This window comes from Kogia breviceps, chromosome 18, assembly GCF_026419965.1.
Source record: "Kogia breviceps isolate mKogBre1 chromosome 18, mKogBre1 haplotype 1, whole genome shotgun sequence".
NCBI classification, from domain to species: domain Eukaryota; kingdom Metazoa; phylum Chordata; class Mammalia; order Artiodactyla; family Physeteridae; genus Kogia; species Kogia breviceps.
Genome location: NC_081327.1, coordinates 3,358,609 through 3,375,921, shown reverse-complemented (window position 1 = coordinate 3,375,921; position 17,313 = coordinate 3,358,609). Strand labels below are relative to the sequence as shown.

At 50.7% G+C, this 17,313-nt stretch overlaps 2 protein-coding genes across 5 annotated transcripts in view; one reads left to right on the top strand and one right to left on the bottom strand.

The window, feature by feature from the left end:
- NLRP7 (NLR family pyrin domain containing 7) overlaps window positions 1-17,313 on the bottom strand; it is a 46,657-nt gene that overhangs the window by 9,976 nt on the left and 19,368 nt on the right. For 2 of the 4 annotated variants that reach the window (XM_067018799.1, XM_059044044.2), the window contains one exon: window positions 16,077-16,380. The exons of 1 other annotated variant lie outside the window; for it this stretch is intronic. In XM_067018799.1, coding sequence (XP_066874900.1) covers window positions 16,077-16,380 — 304 coding nt within the window. Of the gene's footprint in view, window positions 1-1,969; window positions 2,123-16,076; window positions 16,381-17,313 lie in introns of those variants that run through there. One more of the 4 variants, XM_067018801.1, reaches the window with a different exon arrangement.
- NCR1 (natural cytotoxicity triggering receptor 1) lies at window positions 848-6,322 on the top strand. Its single transcript, XM_067018949.1, has 7 exons — window positions 848-1,027; window positions 1,110-1,184; window positions 1,326-1,610; window positions 3,707-3,985; window positions 4,239-4,286; window positions 5,960-6,007; window positions 6,135-6,322. Exons 1-7 carry the CDS (start codon window positions 994-996, stop codon window positions 6,320-6,322), a joined length of 957 nt encoding a protein of 318 aa, XP_066875050.1. The 5' UTR covers window positions 848-993.

Sequence of the window (17,313 nt, the reverse complement as noted above, 5' to 3'; positions counted from 1 at the left end):
TTACTTGCAGAAGACGAGGGTCTGTAACAGAAGATGTAGGACGGGCTTCCCTGGTGGCGCAGTGGTTGGGAGTCCGCCTGCCGATGCAGGGGACGCGGGTTCGTGCCCCGGTCCGGGAGGATCCCACGTGCCGCGGAGCGGCTGGGCCCGTGAGCCGTGGCCGCTGCGCCTGCGCGTCCAGAGCCTGTGCTCCGCAACGGGAGAGGCCACAACAGTGAGAGGCCCGCGTACCGAAAAAAAAAAAAAAAAAAAGAGTATGTCGACTGAAAAAACAATGCACAACGTGAGAACTCTGAGTCAAGTTTTATTTGGGGCAAAATGACTGTAGCCCGGGAGACAGCGTTTCAGGGACCTCTGAGAAACTGCTCCGAAGAGGCGGGAGGAAGGTCAGTATATATAGATTTTGGTGAAGGGTGGGTGGGTACAGGCAAACAAGCACACTTTTTTTGTTTGTTTTTTTGCGGTCGCGGCCTCTCCCGTTGCGGGGCACAGGCTCCGGACGCGCAGGCGCAGCGGCCACGGCTCACGGGTTCCCGGATGTGGGATCTTCCCGGACCGGGGCACGAACCCGCGTCCCCTGCATCGGCAGGCGGACTCTCAACCACTGCGCCACCAGGGAAGCCCTAAACACCTCTTTGTTTAATGCTTCTAAGGCTCTTGCTCTGCACACCACCCTACGCCTTCCTGGGCATCGTGTCCATGTTTCAAAATTTAGAAGCTGATCCAGAAATGAGTCTCAGTTCGGGCAGACAACTGCCAGAGGTCCTGGTTAGAAACCACAGCCACGATCAGATGTGTCACGGGGACCATGTCCTTTCCTTACACCCGCGGGCAGAGGTGGGGGGCGGTCTCTGAATCTTCTCGTAAAAAAGTCAGTGTGAAAAGAGCCCCGTGATGATTGGTGCCGGGGTTCACCACATCCTGTGCAGCTCCCCGGCCCGCGGGGCTCAGCCTCCCCCCAGCTCTCCGTATCAGCCAGGCAGAACCTGAGCTATGCCTTCCACACTTGCTGCCCTTCTCTTCCTTGGTGAGTTCTTGCGTGGACGAGAGACGGAATTCAGGGGTCTAGTGCGGATGGGGCAATACATCTCATGATTCCTGTTTTCCAGGGCTGTCTCTGAGCCAGAGGACCGGCACCCGGGAGCATGAGTCCTTCCTTCGAAGCCCCAGAGTCTGGGCTGAGAGTAAGTGTGCACCTGAGAACAACTGGAAGGGAGGGCAGGGGCTCTGGCTTGCTTGCTACGAGGGCTTGAGCCCCGCAGCTGGGTGCAAAGGAGGGCGGGCAGGGGCTTTAGCTGGAACTCCAGCCTCTGATTCCTCTCCAGAGACTCTCTCGAAACCTGTCATCTGGGCCCAACCCAGCTTCATGATCCCGAAGGGGAAACTGGTGACCATCTGGTGTCAGGGAAGTCACGAGGCCGCCGAGTACCAGCTGCACTTCGAGGGAGGCCTCTCTGCCTCCAAGAGACCAAAGTCACCGGGAACGGTGAACAGAGTAAACTTCCCCATCCCGACCATGACCTCACAGACTGCAGGGCAGTACCGGTGCTTCTATCGAAGTGGGGAGCTCTGGTCACAGCCCAGTGACCCTCTGGATCTGGTGGTAACAGGTAACTGTCCCAGTGCACAGCTGGCGAGTCAGCCCCTCAGCCTGACTCCTGGGCAAGGTCATTACAGATCCATCTCCTTGACGTTTCTTCCAAGCCTCACTCAGATACTAGTTTGTGCCTTCAGGGTAATGTAGAGGGCTGATTACTTCCCACAGGGATTATCTTCAGAGAACTGTCTCTGTGTCCTGGAAGCAGATTTGTCTTAGGTTCTTCACGAGATGGACATGTGTGCACAGAGGGGGTCACTGCGGAGTCGCCCTCAAACACCGCACCTGGGATGAGTGAGGGGGCAGGCTGGGCGGGGGGGGGGGGGGGGGTTGGGCTGTGACGCAGCCTCAACCGAGACCTCGGCCGGGCAGACGTGGGACTCTGGACCTGGGTGGCCTTTCAGAATAGTCTAGAAACGAGGTTAGAGGCTCTGTACCCCGCACTGTAGCAAACAGTGATCGGCTGAGAACCACTCTTGGGGAGATTGCAGACGAACACCCTTGTGCTTTTGTGGTTCTTGTGTTCTAGCAGAAGAGAGACCATGAGTCAAAGTCAGGAAATTCACACCAATCATATAGCTGGGGAGGGCGAAATGGTGGTACGGAAAAAAGACGAGGTAGATGGGGTTAAGGTGACCGGCGGGCCAGGTAATCTTGGGTCAGAGGGTTCCCTTCAGTTGAGGGATACGGTTCTCAAACTTAAGTAGGTATCAGAACCACCGGTAGGGCTGGTAGGAGCACAGATGACTTCAGTAAGCCCCCGCTCACGGAAGCATCATTCATAATGGCCGAAAGGCAGAAACATCCTTTGCCTGTCAGTGAATGAACGGATGAAGAGAATGTGGACCATCCACACAACTGAATATTACTCAGCCTTAAAAAGGAAGGAAATTCTAACACACGGATGAACTTGAGGGCGTTATACTGAGTGAAATAAGCCAGTTGTCCAAGGATCAATAAGTGCACATTTCCATTTACGTGGGGTACTTAAAATACTCAAATTCAGAGGCAGAAAGTAGAATGGTGGTTGCCAGGGGCCGGGGGAGGGGGAAATGAAGAGTTAGTGTTTAATGTGTACAGAGTTTCAGTTATGCAAGATGAAAAGCGTTCCGGAGACTAACGGTGATAATGGTTGTGCAAGGATGTGGACGTACTTAATACCAGAGAACTGTACAATTAAAAACACTTAAGATGGTAGATTTATGTATGTTTTACGACGACGAAAAGTGAGAATACTGTTTCAAAACACAGATGGCTGCTCTCCTCCTAAGTTTCTGATGCAGTAGGTCTGGGGTAGAGCCTGGCAATTTGCATTTCTAACAAGGTTCCCGACGATACTGATATCGCTGGTCCCAAGGACCAGACACTGAGGACCAATGACGTAGGGAAACTCCCAGAAAAGAGATTCATCTTTTTTAAAATTAATTTTTGCTGGAGTGTAGTTGCTTTACAATGTTGTGTTGGTTTCTGCTGTACAGCGAAGTGAATCAGCTATGCGTATGCATACATCCCCTCTTTTTTGGATTTCCTTCCCATTTAGGTCCCCACAGAGCACTGAGTAGAGTTCCGTGTGCTCTACAGTAGGTTCTCATCAGTTATCTCTTTTATACATGGTATCAGTAGTGTATATACGTCAATCCCAATCTCCCAGTTCATCCACCCGCCCCCCCCGCACCTCTCCCCCTTGGTGTCCGTACGTTTGTTCTCTATGTCTGTGCCTCTAGTTCTGCTTTGCAAATAAGTTCACCTGTATCCTTAGAAAGAGATTCATCTTAACACTCCTGGAGGCTAGGGGAACAACTGTCTCAGTCGTGAAGGGAGAGATCAGGGAGGGTACATCCGTGACCGAGACAAATCTATGAAACAGAAGAAGAGACCTAGATTCTGGGGAGCGATATCCCGGTCCTAAGGAGAGGAGGGATGGGGGATATAGGAAGCAGGATAAAGATGCTCTTTACCGGGACCTCCCCGGCGGTCCAGCGGTTAAGACTCCGCACTTCCAATGCAGGGGGCGTGGGTTCGATCCCTGGTCGGGGAACTAAGATCCCACATGCCGCCTGGCCCAAAAAAAAATTATCTTCTTGACCTACCAGCCACCTTCTCTCGCAGGACTGTATGACACACCCACCCTCTCAGTTCACCCCAGACCGGAGGTGACCTCAGGAGAGAAAGTGACCTTCCACTGCCGCCTAGAAACGGCAACAAGCACCTTCTTTCTGCTCAAGGAGGGAAGTTCCAGCCGCCCACAGCGCAGATACGGGAATATCCAGGCGGAGTTCCCCATGGGCCCTGTAAGCACAGCTCACAGGGGCGCGTACCGGTGTTTTGGCTCCTATAACAAACATGCCTGGTCTTTCCCCAGCGAGCCTGTGGAGCTCCGCGTCCAAGGTGAGGGCACAACGCCCCAATCCTACCCCATGTCCTTTCTGGATCCCTAACTGGCCCCCAAACACTGACGAGCGAGGCAGCAAAGAGGCACGGAGGGTGCTTTTCACCACCGCCCTCGTCCACGCGGTCTCCCCGAGGCCCAGCTGACAGCTCATGAGGACTGTCGCCAGAGACATGGCGGGCGGGGGCCGGAGTGTAGAGGGTAAGTGGCAAGACCAGATCCCTTGATTTTTCTCCTCGTCTCCGTCGCCAGGAGATGCCGGGGACACCAGCTTTGCACCCACGGAGCACACCTCTTCCGGTGAGTAACTCGTACTTCTAAACCTAGGGAGGGACTCAAAGCCTCCCAGTGACACTCAAAACCTGGCGTTCGTTCAAAGTATCCCTTGGGTGCATAGCGTATGCCGTGAACCACAGTCCTATGAGTCAAGCAAAGATCCCTGCTTGTGTGGCGCTCGTATTCTAGCAGGCGAAGGCGGGCCACGAGTCACAGTCAGGACGCATGCGTACATCAGTGACATAGCACACGAGGAGGAAACGGCGGTGCGGAAACAGGCAATGCAGAACAAATGGCACTAAGGTGACAGGGGAGAGGGCGGGTAGCAGCGTTTAACAGAGCTGTCCGCACTGGCCTCCCAGGGAAGGAGGCTCCAAGCAAAGAGCGGAGGGACCTCCCTGGCGGCCCAGTGGTTAAGACTTCGCCTTCCAATGCAGGGATGCGGGTTCGATCCCTGGCCGGGGAGCTAAGATCCCACCTGGCTCGCGGCCGAAAAACCAAAACATAAAACAGAAGCAATACTGTAACAAATTCAATAATGACTTCTAAAAACAAAAGAAAGGAAAGAGCTGAAAGAGTTGAGGGCATTAGTCCTTAGGCCTAGGCCCTAAGGCGGAAAGATGGCCAGGGTGATAAAAGAACAGCCAGGAGGGGCTCCCCTGGTGGCGCGGTGGTTGAGAGTCCGCCTGCCGATGCAGGGGACGCGGGTTCGAGCCCCGGTCCGGGAGGATCCCACGTGCCGCGGAGCGGCTGGGCCCGTGAGCCGTGGCCGCTGCGCCTGCGCGTCCGGAGCCTGTGCTCCGCAACGGGAGAGGCCGCAACAGCGAGAGGCCCGCGTACCGCAAACACACACACACAAAAGAACAGCCAGGAGCCCAGTGGACTGGAAATGATGTCAGAGGGGGGTCGGTAGGGGTGTGGTGGGCTGGGGCAGCTCATTTAGGACCTTGAAGAAGTCTGGTTAAGACTGAATGACGTACAGTGGAGGATGACCGGACCGAATGTCAATATTCTGACGTAGCACGCGTGCGTTTCGGGTTCGCTAATTGCAACCACTGTTGCTTCTGTTGTGGCCATCAATTTACAATGCTTGGTGTCAGTTTATCTCTTGTAAAAACAAAATACAGTGTGTGTGTGTGTGTGTGTGTGTGTGTGTGTGTGTGGAATAAAAAAAGAATGCCGTATATATAGAATCGTAAAAAAAAAAAAAAGACTGAATGACGTGACTAGTGGGACAAAGAAGAAAGGATGGCGGCTGCCTTAATGAGGAGGTGGAGGCTCACACACAAGGTGTGCCTGGAGACACACGCTTATTAGTCCTAGAGCTGAATTCTTCCTCCGGTTTCTCTTTTGCCGTCTTTTGTTTTGTTTTTAATTAATTTGTATCGGACCATAGTGGACTTACAATGTTGCGTTAGCTTCTGCCGCACAGCACAATGAATCAGCCATACGTATACACACGTCCCCTCCACCGAGGACACTACAGTGCGTTAAGTAGAGTTCCCTGTGCTACACGGCATGTCTTTCTCCTCTTCGACTCCACCTGCCGGATGAAGCCACCGGGACCTGGAGTGCGAGGGGTGGACCTAGAAAAGCTACGGAACGTCACGGAGTATATCCGAGGGTAGGCGAGCCTGGGATGCAAGAGGCCACAGCATCTCTTTTCCTCACGTCTCCTCTTTCCTTATCCTCTGCAGACCACTGGGACTCCTGCATGTTAACCACAGAGGCCCAGTTCCAGGAAGGTAAGCCAGCAGCGGGGGCTCTAGGCGCTAAAGGACACAAGACCGGGAAAGGAGAGAGGAAGAGAGATGGGGTGACGTGGTCCTGTGAGGGTCCTGTGAGCGGTCACTCTTGCTCTTCCGACCCCAGGTCCTGTCCTCCGAGATCACAATGCCCAGAATCTCCTTCGGATTGGCCTCGTTTTCCTGGTCCTGGTGGCCCTCGTGTGGCTCCTGGTTGAAGGCTGGCTTCACAGAAAGAAGCCTCAAGAGAGAGCCAGCAGGCCTTCCAGTCAGGAATGCAGAAGGTTCAGAGCGCAGAGAGCCCTGGAGAAATGACGAGAGGTGCAGCGGCCACAGGTAAAGCTGCAGGCTGACCCTGGCCTTGGGCTGTGGGAGCTCCGAGTTGAGTCCACGGAGGAGAGAGTCATCGCGGAGAACTGAGGCAGAGCTGCGTGGAGTTTGGCGGGGGCTGGGGATGAAAGCGCTAAATGTCTTCTGTAGGCAAAATCCGTCGTCTCTTCCAGGTTCTAAGCACTGCTGCACTTGCTTCCTGCGAACCAAATTTTTAACCACTCCGGTCTTGCCTGAAAACATCTCCAACGGCATGGCGGTGGGAATATCTCCTCCCTACTTTTGTCTCTATCCCTGTTTCTTCTTTGCTGTCTCTCGCACACGTCATTCAAAATATTTAACCACCGGTACAGAAGAGGTGCACGTATCCGACGGAACAAGGGCCGGAGAGGCAACGACCGGTCAACGGAGATGCAGGCTTATAAACAAACGGCACATCCACACCAATGTGTCCTGGCTGGATGGCAGCCGTGCCCCGATTCCCTCTACCCTGTGCCCTTGCAGGATTTCTTCTCCTCCACTTCTTCTTTATCCATACCTTGCCTTGTTCTCTGGGTCTCCTCGTCGATATCGTCTCCTCCAAGATGATTTCCCAAACCCTCCAGCTCGACCTAAGATACTTCTTTCATAGTCCCAAAGCACCTGGAATTCTCTACAACAGCATCTGAACCCTAATACTGCCTACGTATCCGTTTTCCTGTATCGACTGTGAACTCATGGGAATTAAATTTATGTCACGTGTAACGGCTGTGTTCGTGGTTCCCACTACTCAGAGAGGTCTCAGGAAATACATGCTGACCAAATGGATATACACATGGGGTCAGAGTGCCACCTGGAACTTGAGTACCGTCCTTGCGATGTTGTCTGGGCATCACAAATGCTCTCCTTTCTGAGAGTTTCTACTTGGTCAACCCATTAATACACCCGTTATGTGGGTCCTCGCCTCCTCTCAATACTCTGACACCTTAGTCAAATTCATTCTTAAATCTGCATTTTCTGTTAAATAGCAGCGAATATTAATTCCAACCTCAAAGGGATACCATGAAGATTTGGAGACCAAGAATATCCAGAAACCAGCATAAGCTCTGACATGTATAAGTTACTCAGTGCGTGGTAACCATTACTATTCCTGATACTAAGGGCAATTAAAACTCACACCAGTTATTACCTCATTACTAGGGGCCCCAATGCTGAATTTTCTTCTTTCTGGTCTTCATGTACCAGGTGTTCTAAGGTCCAAGACTTTCTAGTTAATATCCATGTATAGGCTTCATCTCAAGATGAGATGGACTTGTTTGGGGTGGGTTCAGGACATTGCAAACTTTCCATATTCTAGTTTATGGCAAGAAACCTAGAGTCTCAAGGAAAAAATGGGTCAGGTAGAAATATTTTAGGGGTCAAGATATAAAGGCAGGGCTTGACCTGAGCAAAGGAGCCTCAAGGGGATGTAGGGGTCTCTATCACCATGGCCCTACTGTCGTCCTGAGCAGTCCAAGTTAAAATCTTCCAAAACTGGTCAACGGGTCAATGCCAGATGGTTAAGCATTGCAATGCTCTTTCTGAAATACTGAACGGGGCTTGTATTTCAGACCGCAAAATGAAGCGTGGGGAGAAAGAAAGGAAGGAGAGAGGAAGGGAGGGGAGGAGGGTGGGGGTAAAGTACTGGCCAATTTCTTGTGATGACGATTTATTGGAAACACTCCAAAAACACTTTCACTTATTTCCCCACGGTCAGAACTTAATAGCTTTCCGCACCTAGATGCAAGGGAGGTTGTGGATGTAGCCTTTATTCCAAATAGCTCTGCGGCAAGCTTAATACTGGCACCTCCGTTACCAATGAAGTGGAAGGTAACAGAGTTGTAATAAGCAATTCCAGCCCTTGTTATAAGAGCCTACTATGTGTCAGGCACTGGTGAGAGTACAACACACCAAGGCAAACATTATCCCCACCAAAACAGAATTTCTTGTCCAGGAGTAGAGATTTTAAAAGAAGTGAGAAAATAAATGTCTCATGAGAGAGGAACTAGAGGATGCCCTTGGAGCCCCTTCCTGTGAAAGATTCCATTATAGAGAGACATTGACGGGGATACAGGGGTGAAGAAAGGGGAAGATGGCAGCTGTCTCTACCAATGTATCCAAAGGCTCAGATGTAAGACAGAGGATGAAAACGTTCAGTATAGCTAGAGCTCTGATTGTGACAGAAAAGAGCAGCTGTGGATGATGCTAGGCAAATGCAGGAGACAGATCAAGCGTGGCCATGGAAGCCACATAAACAAATGCACATTTTATCCTTAAGGCAAAGGCAACTCACTAAGCATTTTCGGACACCTCCCTACTCACATCTGTCCCTCCACCACCGGGGTTTCGGGCTCTCCAATGCCACAGCTTTACGGTTCTATGGTGGACCCACGTATCTCTGAACGCAAGCCTGGTTCACTTCATTTAATGCCATGGTTTCAATTTCTCTATGATAGATGCCCAAATCTGTTTCTTTTTTTTTCTAACATTTAAAAATTTTTTATTTATTTTATTTACTTGTCTTGGGCGGCGTTGTGTCTCCGTTGCTTCGCGCCGGCTTTCTCTAGTTGCGGCGAGCGGGGGCTACTCTTCGTTGCGGTGCGCGGGCTTCTCGTTGCGGTGGCTTCTCTCGTTGCGGACCATGGGCTCTAGGCGCGCGGGCTTCAGTAGCTGTGGCACGTGGGCTCAGTAGTTGTGGCGCACGGGCTTAGTGGCTCCGCGGCATGTGGGATCTTCCCAGACCGGGGCTTGAACCCGTGTCCCCGGCATTGGCGGGCGGGATCTTAACCACTGCGCCACCAGGGAAGCCCCGTTTTCTCTTCTAAATACAGTCAGCTTGGCGGGTTAGGGCTTCAACACGTGCACTTGGGACACAATCCAGTGCACAGCAGGGACTGTCCTAAGCATTGCATCCCTGGCCTCTGCCAGCACTAGATGCCAGGACCACCCACCCACCCAATGTGCGACAACCAAAAGTCTCTCTGGGCAGCGCCAAATGTCTCCTGAGGACAAAATGAAGAGCCACCCAGATAGGAACCCCTGGCTTGTAAGGACATAAACAGGGTGATGGGAAAAGGTGGGTGTGATGGGGGACGGACCTCCGTGAGAGCCGGTGGCCCGCTGGGTGAGGACGTGCCGACGGCGCAGAGAAGGGCGGCCACATCAAATACTGAAAGGCCTCCAAAACGCTCACCCAGCGGACAGAAAGAACAGCAGGTGGAAAGCCCAAGGCAGGGAAGTAGCAAGACATCCAGCACGACTGCAGCAGAGCACGCGAGGGGAACCCGACTGAAAGGTGAGCAAAGGGGTCGGCAGGGCCCATGAAGGACGTTTTGGTTAATCTCTTTCTTTGTAAATTACCTCGGTCTATTTCTCTGCTCCAGCTTTGCTTCCTCTCTTCTCATTCACATGGGACCTATATTGCCAACTCTTCTAAAAAGAGGGGTGTCTTACCCTAAGCGGAGTTTGCAGAATTGCCCCAGACTTGGAACCCTGCCTTTTTCCCCAAATTGACTGGTCCAAGATGGTGGTTATTTGGGGGGGCAAGAATCTCGTAAACCAGGGTTTCTCAACCTCGGCACCGTTGACTCGCGGGGCTAGACAATTCTTCGCCGTAGCGCGCATTGCAAAACGTCTGGCAGCGGCTCTGGACTCCGCCCACCAGGAGCGCCACCCTCCCCGAGTTGTAACAGCCCCAAATGTCTCTTGACGTGGGGGGTGAGGAGAGAGCGGAATCACCCCCATTTGAGAACTGCTGGTCTGGAGAGAGATCCCGGAGTCTAGCCTGGGTCCCAGAGCAGGGGCTGGGCTCCGAGTGAAGAGTCTGAACGCGACTCAAACGGACTGAGCCTTAGGATGGGGTGTCAGGCAGTGGATCTGCTGCAGAGAACAGATCCCAGCCCAGCCCTGACCTCAGTGTCCGTGTGAGTTTCGCTTGCCCGTCATCGACTGTTCCATTGGGTCACTGAGCTCTGATCAGGGCCCTCTGCCTGCACAGAAAGAATGGTATTTCGCCGCTCTACCTGGATCCGTCTCTTAGGTGTGTGTGGGGTGTGTGCTCTGGACACTGGAGGTTTCTCTCTACCTTAAGTGTGAAGGTCTCCCCACCCCTCGCCCCGAGACCACGATGGAATGTTCCACTTCTGGAGGACCCAGACACTCGGTGGTCCCAGACCTCTTGCTCGGAATCCAGGAATCGGAATTGCTGAAAGAGAAGGTCTGGCTAGTAATCCTGCAAAGAAGTATCAAGCCCTGAGTCTCCCCGGATTCAGCTCTCCGTGCCATCCCTCTTACTGAGCCTTTTCTAGAAGTGACTTTATGACCCCAAATCTGTCTTTCACAACCGCCTCGTGCAAAACGAGAGCGTGACTTGTTTAGCGCTTAGCGTTCCCTAAACTCCAGAAGAAGCTGAGGTTCCCATTAGCCGGTCATCAGGCAGCTGTGACTGCCTCTGCTTTACCGGTTTCTGACTTAACCTTGGTTGCCTCTCCCTTAACACTGACACTGCACCAAGGGCAAGAAGGCCAGGGGAATCCCAGCCCCTGGAAAGCTAATCAGCTCCTTCCCAGTGAGGTGTAACATGGCAGTTTTGACCCCCTACTTTAGCAGCTAATCCCGAGCGGACCTTGCATACCTCCGAGGTGCCTCAGGACACAGTTCTAAATCAACAGGTCATGGAAACGGCCCAAAGTCCATCCGCAGGAGAATGACTTTTGCTTGTCTCTACAGCATAATGTGAAATAACAAACAGAGAGAGAGTGTGGGACGTCTCTGGCCGCCCGGTGGTTAACACTTCGCCTTCCACTGCAGGGGGTGCGGGTTCGATCCCTGGTAGGGGAGCTAAGATCCCGCATGCCTGCCGGCCATAAAACCAAAACATAAACCAAAGCAATATCATACCAAATTCAATAAAGACTTTAAAAATGGCCCACACCAAAAAAAAAAAAAAAAAATCTTAAAAAAAAGAGTAAACAGTGAACTCAGCAATAAAAAAGAATGAACTACTGAAATACAGGCATACGTTTGATTATGCTTTGCAGGTTTTCTTTTTTTTTTTTTTAACAAATTAAAGGTTTGTGGCAACTCCGTCAAGCAGGTCTACCAGTGCCATTTTTACAACACTCTTTGCTCACTTTCTCTCTGTGTCACATTTTGGTCATATTTGCCTTATTTCAAACTTTTTTAAAATTATTATGCTTTATTATTCTTATTATTCTCCGTGATCAGTGATCCTTGACGTTACTATTGTAATGATTTGGGGGTACCAAAAACTACACCTACGTAAGAGAGAAAATGATAAATGGTGTGTGTGTTCTGACTGCTAAAAAAAAAAAAACACAAGTTAGATAAGCATCCCCTTGGGGGAAGGACTCGCCTTCCCATGCCTGGCTCTCCTGGCTCATACGCATGGCCTGGAAGAGAGACCTGGTGAGACCAACCGCAAAGCCAAGAGTTCACCCCCACTTCCAGTAACAGGTGTCCCCCACCTTCTCTCTGGGACTCACCAAGGCTCAGCAGCATGGCGAGAACATGAGCCATGATTCTGCAACCATCCAAGCCCTCTGGCCCCAGCAGAGCTGAGCCATGAAGGGGCTGAGGCTGCGGGATGCTGAGGGAGGCCCTCCTGACACCACAAGGCTGAGGTTTTTAACACCTGCTCTCTCTCGAAGGAAGAGACACCACCCCTCCTCGGTCTTTTTTACCCAGCTGGGGACCCGTGGGAGGGTGCAATATCCTGAAGACATCACATGCGGTCCATCTGCTGTGGGGTTTTCGACCTCAGGGTGATGAGTGCTGTGTGTGCATTGCAGGATGTTTAGCAGCACGCTTGGCCTCTGCCCACTACAAGCTAGTAGCACAGCCGGTCGTGACCCAGAAAAAGCCAGAACAGTCAAATCCGTAGAGACAAAGTAGATTCATGGGTACGGGGCTTCCTTCTGGGGTGATGAAAAAGTCCTGGAGCTAGATGATGGCACAATGTTGTGAATATACTGAATGCTGCTGAACTGTATACTTGAAGACGACGAAAATGCTGACATTGATGTGATGTGTATCATGCCGTGATTTTCTAGAAGTCTCCAGACATTGCCAGACTGGGGGCAAAATCCTGCCCAGTGGAAGACCACTGTCTTACTCCACAGCAATGAATGGGCAGACTGTAGACTTTCTCAATGTCAGCACTATTGAAACTTTGGGTGGGGTCATTGGGGCAGGAGCTGTCCTGTGCGTTGCAGGATATCCGTTGAGCAACATACCTGGTCTCCACCATTGAATGCCAGGAGCGCCCCCTAGTGGTAACAATAAAAATATCTGCAAACATTGTCCCCGGGGTGGCAAAAAAAAATCCCTTCTACTGAGAACCACTGATCTACAGTGTCCTAAACTCTATGCTGCTTTACCCCCACTCCATAAGACTTTTTAAAAATTGCTGCACAGGGATTCCCTGGTGGCGCAGTGGTTGAGAATCTGCCTGCCGACGCAGGGGACGCGGGTTCGTGCCCCGGTCCGGGAAGATCCCACGTGCCACGGAGCGGCTGGGCCCGTGAGCCGTGGCCGCTGAGCCTGCGCGTCCGGAGCCTGTGCTCCGCAACGGGAGAGGCCACAACGGTGAGAGGCCCGTGTAAAAAAAAAAAAAAAAATTCTGCACAAAGTGAGCTATAAGAGAAGCCACAGGCTTTACAGTCTGAAGAGTTTTGTTTTCAAGCCTTAGTCTGCTTCTTACAGGCCATGTCACACAGGGGCAGGGAGTCCTCTCCCTGTTTCCTTCTTTATAAATAGATAAAATAACATGCTCTTTGGGGGGCAGGGGGGAATGAACTGCTGCAGAGTGTCAATCAGAATGTATTTAAAACTCTGGGAGGGCCTGACCCAGACACTGTCAATCACAATCTCTCTCGACTATATTTGTAACTTTTAAAAAATATTCATTTATTTATTTATTTAGGTTGTGCTGGGTCTTTGTTGCAGCAGGCAGGCTCCTTAGTTGCGGCTCGCCCGTTCCTTAGTTGCAGCATGCGGACTTCTTAGTGGCGGGATCTAGTTCCCTGACCAGGGATCGAACCCGGACCCCCTGCATTGGGAGCACAGAGTCTTAACCACTGCGCCACCAGGGAAGTCCCCGTATCTTTTTTAAGAAATCCTACCCAAGAGCCTTGTGGCTCAAGGAGAACGCTGAATTTTTACTCGCTCAGCCTCGCCTCTCATAACGCGATCGCTCCTCCTGATCCATACTCAATTCCTCCACCTACTTCCTTGAAATCCTGGCCTAACCATGTCCCACGAAACACTGGCATCCAAAAGCCTGACTTAAGTATCAGCTGAGTGTCACCCCAAATACCACAGCAGCCTTGAGTGTTTGAGCTGATTTATCTTAATAAGGGCCTGCTTAGGATGGCAACGCAGAACAGAGAAACTGGGTCCTTCCTGGTATCAACGAGCAACAAAGGTAAGCCACCCTACCTCCATACTTGAGTTCACAGATCTATGTTAACTCGTGGTCCTTATCTTCCAGTTGATGGGTTGAAAGAACTAATGTGATGTTTAACCCACAAAAAAATATGGCACAGCAGGAATAATGTGAAAGGTAAAATGAGACACAGAAAATGGGAGACAATATAGAAAGAGATAACAGCCAAATATTTTCCCAGAGCTCTGAATCCCTAGCATAAAAGAAAATAAAAAATAGGAAATAAAAAGAATATCCATACTTAAACATGTCAGTACTCAAAGACAAATCGAAGAGAACGTCTCAACAGCCAGAATAAAGGGGTGACTGACTACAGAGAAATGCTACAAAGAAATGCCAATTTGACCAAGAGCAGGTATTCCAACAGCAACAACGAAAACTAACACCTATGCAATAATATCTTCAAAATACTGAGGGATAACACCTGTTAGTTTTCAAGTGTATACCAGCTAAATTATTCAAGGTTTTGTTTTGTTCCTTTTTTTCCCCCCGGCTACGTTGGGTCTTCATTGCTGCGCACAGGCTTTCTCTAGTTGCGGCGAGCGGGGGCTACTCTTTGTTGCAGTGCGTGGACTTCTCATTGCAGTGGCTTCACTTGTTGCAGAGCACGGGCTCTAGGTGCATGGGTTTCAGTAGTTGTGGCACGCCGGCTCTGTAGTTGTGGCTCACCAGCTGTAGCGCGAAGGCTCAGTAGTTGTGGCACACGGCTTAGCTGCTCCGCGGCACCAGGGCTCGAACCCGTGTCACCTGCATTGGCAGGCGGTCTTAACCACTGCGCCACCAGGGAAGTCCCAGGAATAAGGTTTTAAAAATACATTTCATCGCCCCTAAAAATGTGAAATTTGGGGGTTTTATAGTTATCAGGTGAAAACTGTCGGGGAGACAAGTTCACTGAAAACGTTATCGTAAATCCAAAACAAATTGTGTCGTTTAAGCTTTCAAGCTAAATCACTGACTATAGGCCGTTGTTTCTGTAACTGGGACTTTATGATAATGTCCCCTATGGATAAAGGCTCCCGTATCAGTACAGGACTAGTGAAGGTGCTCTTATCACCCACCTCTTAAGTTTGGTGGAAAAAATTAAGGAAGGAGCGATTACTTTTGTCAGTGCCTAGAAATTAGCACCAAGTGGTGACTTTATTTTTTTAAAGTTCTGAACTGGCTTTCCAGCCTCTTCTATGAGTTACCGGCAACAGGTATGGATTACATACACACAGAATCACTGAGCATCTGAAGAGAGGAGGGATGCGGTCAGATGTATGCCTCTCAATAACAGGACAGCTCAGGACAGGAATTGGCAAAACCGCAGCACGTGGGCCAGATCTGGTCTGTTGCCTGTTTTGGTAAAGTTTTATTGGAATGCAGCCCCGTCCACTCTCTTATGTGCTGTCTTTGGCTGTTTCACGCTACAATGGCAGAGATGAGTAGTTACTTTACGACACACCACAGAGCCTGCAAAACCCAAAATACTGGGTTAGCCCAAAAAGTCTGTTTGGGCTTTTCTTTTTTTTTTTTTTTTTTGCGGTACGCGGGCCTCTCACCGTCGTGGCCTCTCCCGTTGCGGAGCACAGGCTCCGGACGCGCAGGCGCAGCGGCCACGGCTCACGGGCCGCCGCCCCGCGGCACGTGGGATCTTCCCGGATCGGGGCACGAACCCGCGTCCCCTGCATCGGCAGGCGGACTCTCAACCACTGCGCCACCAGGGAAGCCCTGTTTGGGCTTTTCTTAAGGAAAAGACCCACATGAACTTTTTGGCCAACCCAGTATTAGCTAGCGGGCCCTTTACAGAGAAAGCTCACCAACTCCTGGATCAGAATATCATAAAACTGATTAAGAAAACCACAAGCCACGCTGATCACGGAGGCTCACTGGGCAACTATCACATTACGCCAAGAAAAACCTGAGCGAGGGCAGAAAAACAGAAGAAACCCACAGAATCATCTATGAACGTTGTAGCATTTCTCCCTAGACTAAGTAAGCCAAGCTTACCCTGAGGTAGCTGTTGGGCGTGTTAATAAGTACAGCATCAAACAAAGTGCTTTGCTTTTTATTATCCTTGTGAGAGAAAACATTTTAACACCAAGTGGGTATGTGACTTGTGTGGCATCTACCGGAAACCAGAGCGTGAAAAACCAGTGCTCAATTCTACATTTTGACCCGGTAATTAACATCTGATGTTCTGATCTCCACTCATGAGATGTCTTGGAGATCTCAGGCGGCCCCCTCTGGGCACATGCGAGCGGGTCCCCTCTTCCTTCAGGAGAGGAAGTTACAACATAAGGGCCTGGCTGTCCTGGCATTATTGCTTTCAATGGTCAATTCTGGATTGCTCTCTTTCACATCCTTCAACAGCGTCTGGACTTCCGTGGTAGATTTGTCTATCTGCAACCTGAGCGTCTTGAGGGGCCCATTCTTCTGTTTCAAAGCCCCCAGGAGCGCCGTTACTCCACTAGGCCCCAAGAAGTTCTGGCGCAGGTCCAGAGTTTCCAGGCTCTGGTTGCTAGTAAGAGCAGACGCGAGATCCTGGCAACTGAAAGGGGTGATGGAACAGCCCCAGAGCCTGTTGAGAAAGTACAGAAACCCACTCATCTAAGCGAGTTCTTAAGGAGGATCTACCACGTCGCCAGGCATACTCTTACTTGCCGAGGACCTAGCAGCAAAGAAATGAACGTTATTTTCTTCATGGAGCTTATTTTAGTGACATCAGGACACGCTGCATTGAAGACGGGATAACAGTGTCAGAACAAAATCAACAGGATTAGGATTCACGGGACAGAGAAGGATTAAGTAGATTTGTGACGGTCAGTGAATTCCACATTGTGAAGATGACATGCGGGGAAAAAAGTAAAACACAGAGAGAACCATGAGGATATTTGGGGGAAGGAAGCCAGTGTAGCCGAAATGCCAAGCTAGCAGGAAAGTAGAAAGAGTGGCTGATAACCACTCCTCCGTCTGTAGGACCCCGGAGGATCTCGTAGGCTATTGTGAAACCTTCCGATTTCATCCACAGCGATACGAGGAGCTTTCGAGTCTTTTGAAAGACAAGTGCTATGGGCTGGCTTCCAAGTTGAAAGACACCTCGGGGGTGATGGGTTGAGATCCAGTGCTGGGAAATCAAGAACCGCAACGTGCAGACTACATACATCCAGAGATAATGAAATAAATCCAGATGACATACTGAGTGACGTCAGTCAGACAGACAGAGACAAATATCTCTATATGGCATCGCTTGTATGTGGACTGTAAAGAAACGGCACAAATGAACCTATTTACAAAACAGAAACTGAGTCACAGATGTAGAAAATAAACTTGTGGTTACCAGAGGGGAAAGGTGTCGGGGAGGGATGAACTGGGAGACTGGGATTGACACAGACACCCCACTATATAGAAAACAGATAACTAGTAAGAACCTACTCTACAGCACAGGGAGCTCTACTCAATACTCTGTAATGACCTCTATGGGAAGAGAATCTAAAAAAGAGGGGATACATGT

Coding starts and splice junctions, on each gene's coding strand:
- NCR1 (XM_067018949.1), top strand. CDS start 994: ATGCCTTCCACACTTGCTGCCCTTCTCTTCCTTG. Junction 1,611..3,706: donor TCTGGATCTGGTGGTAACAG/GTAACTGTCCCA, acceptor CTTCTCTCGCAG/GACTGTATGACACACCCACC. Junction 6,008..6,134: donor AGAGGCCCAGTTCCAGGAAG/GTAAGCCAGCAG, acceptor TTCCGACCCCAG/GTCCTGTCCTCCGAGATCAC.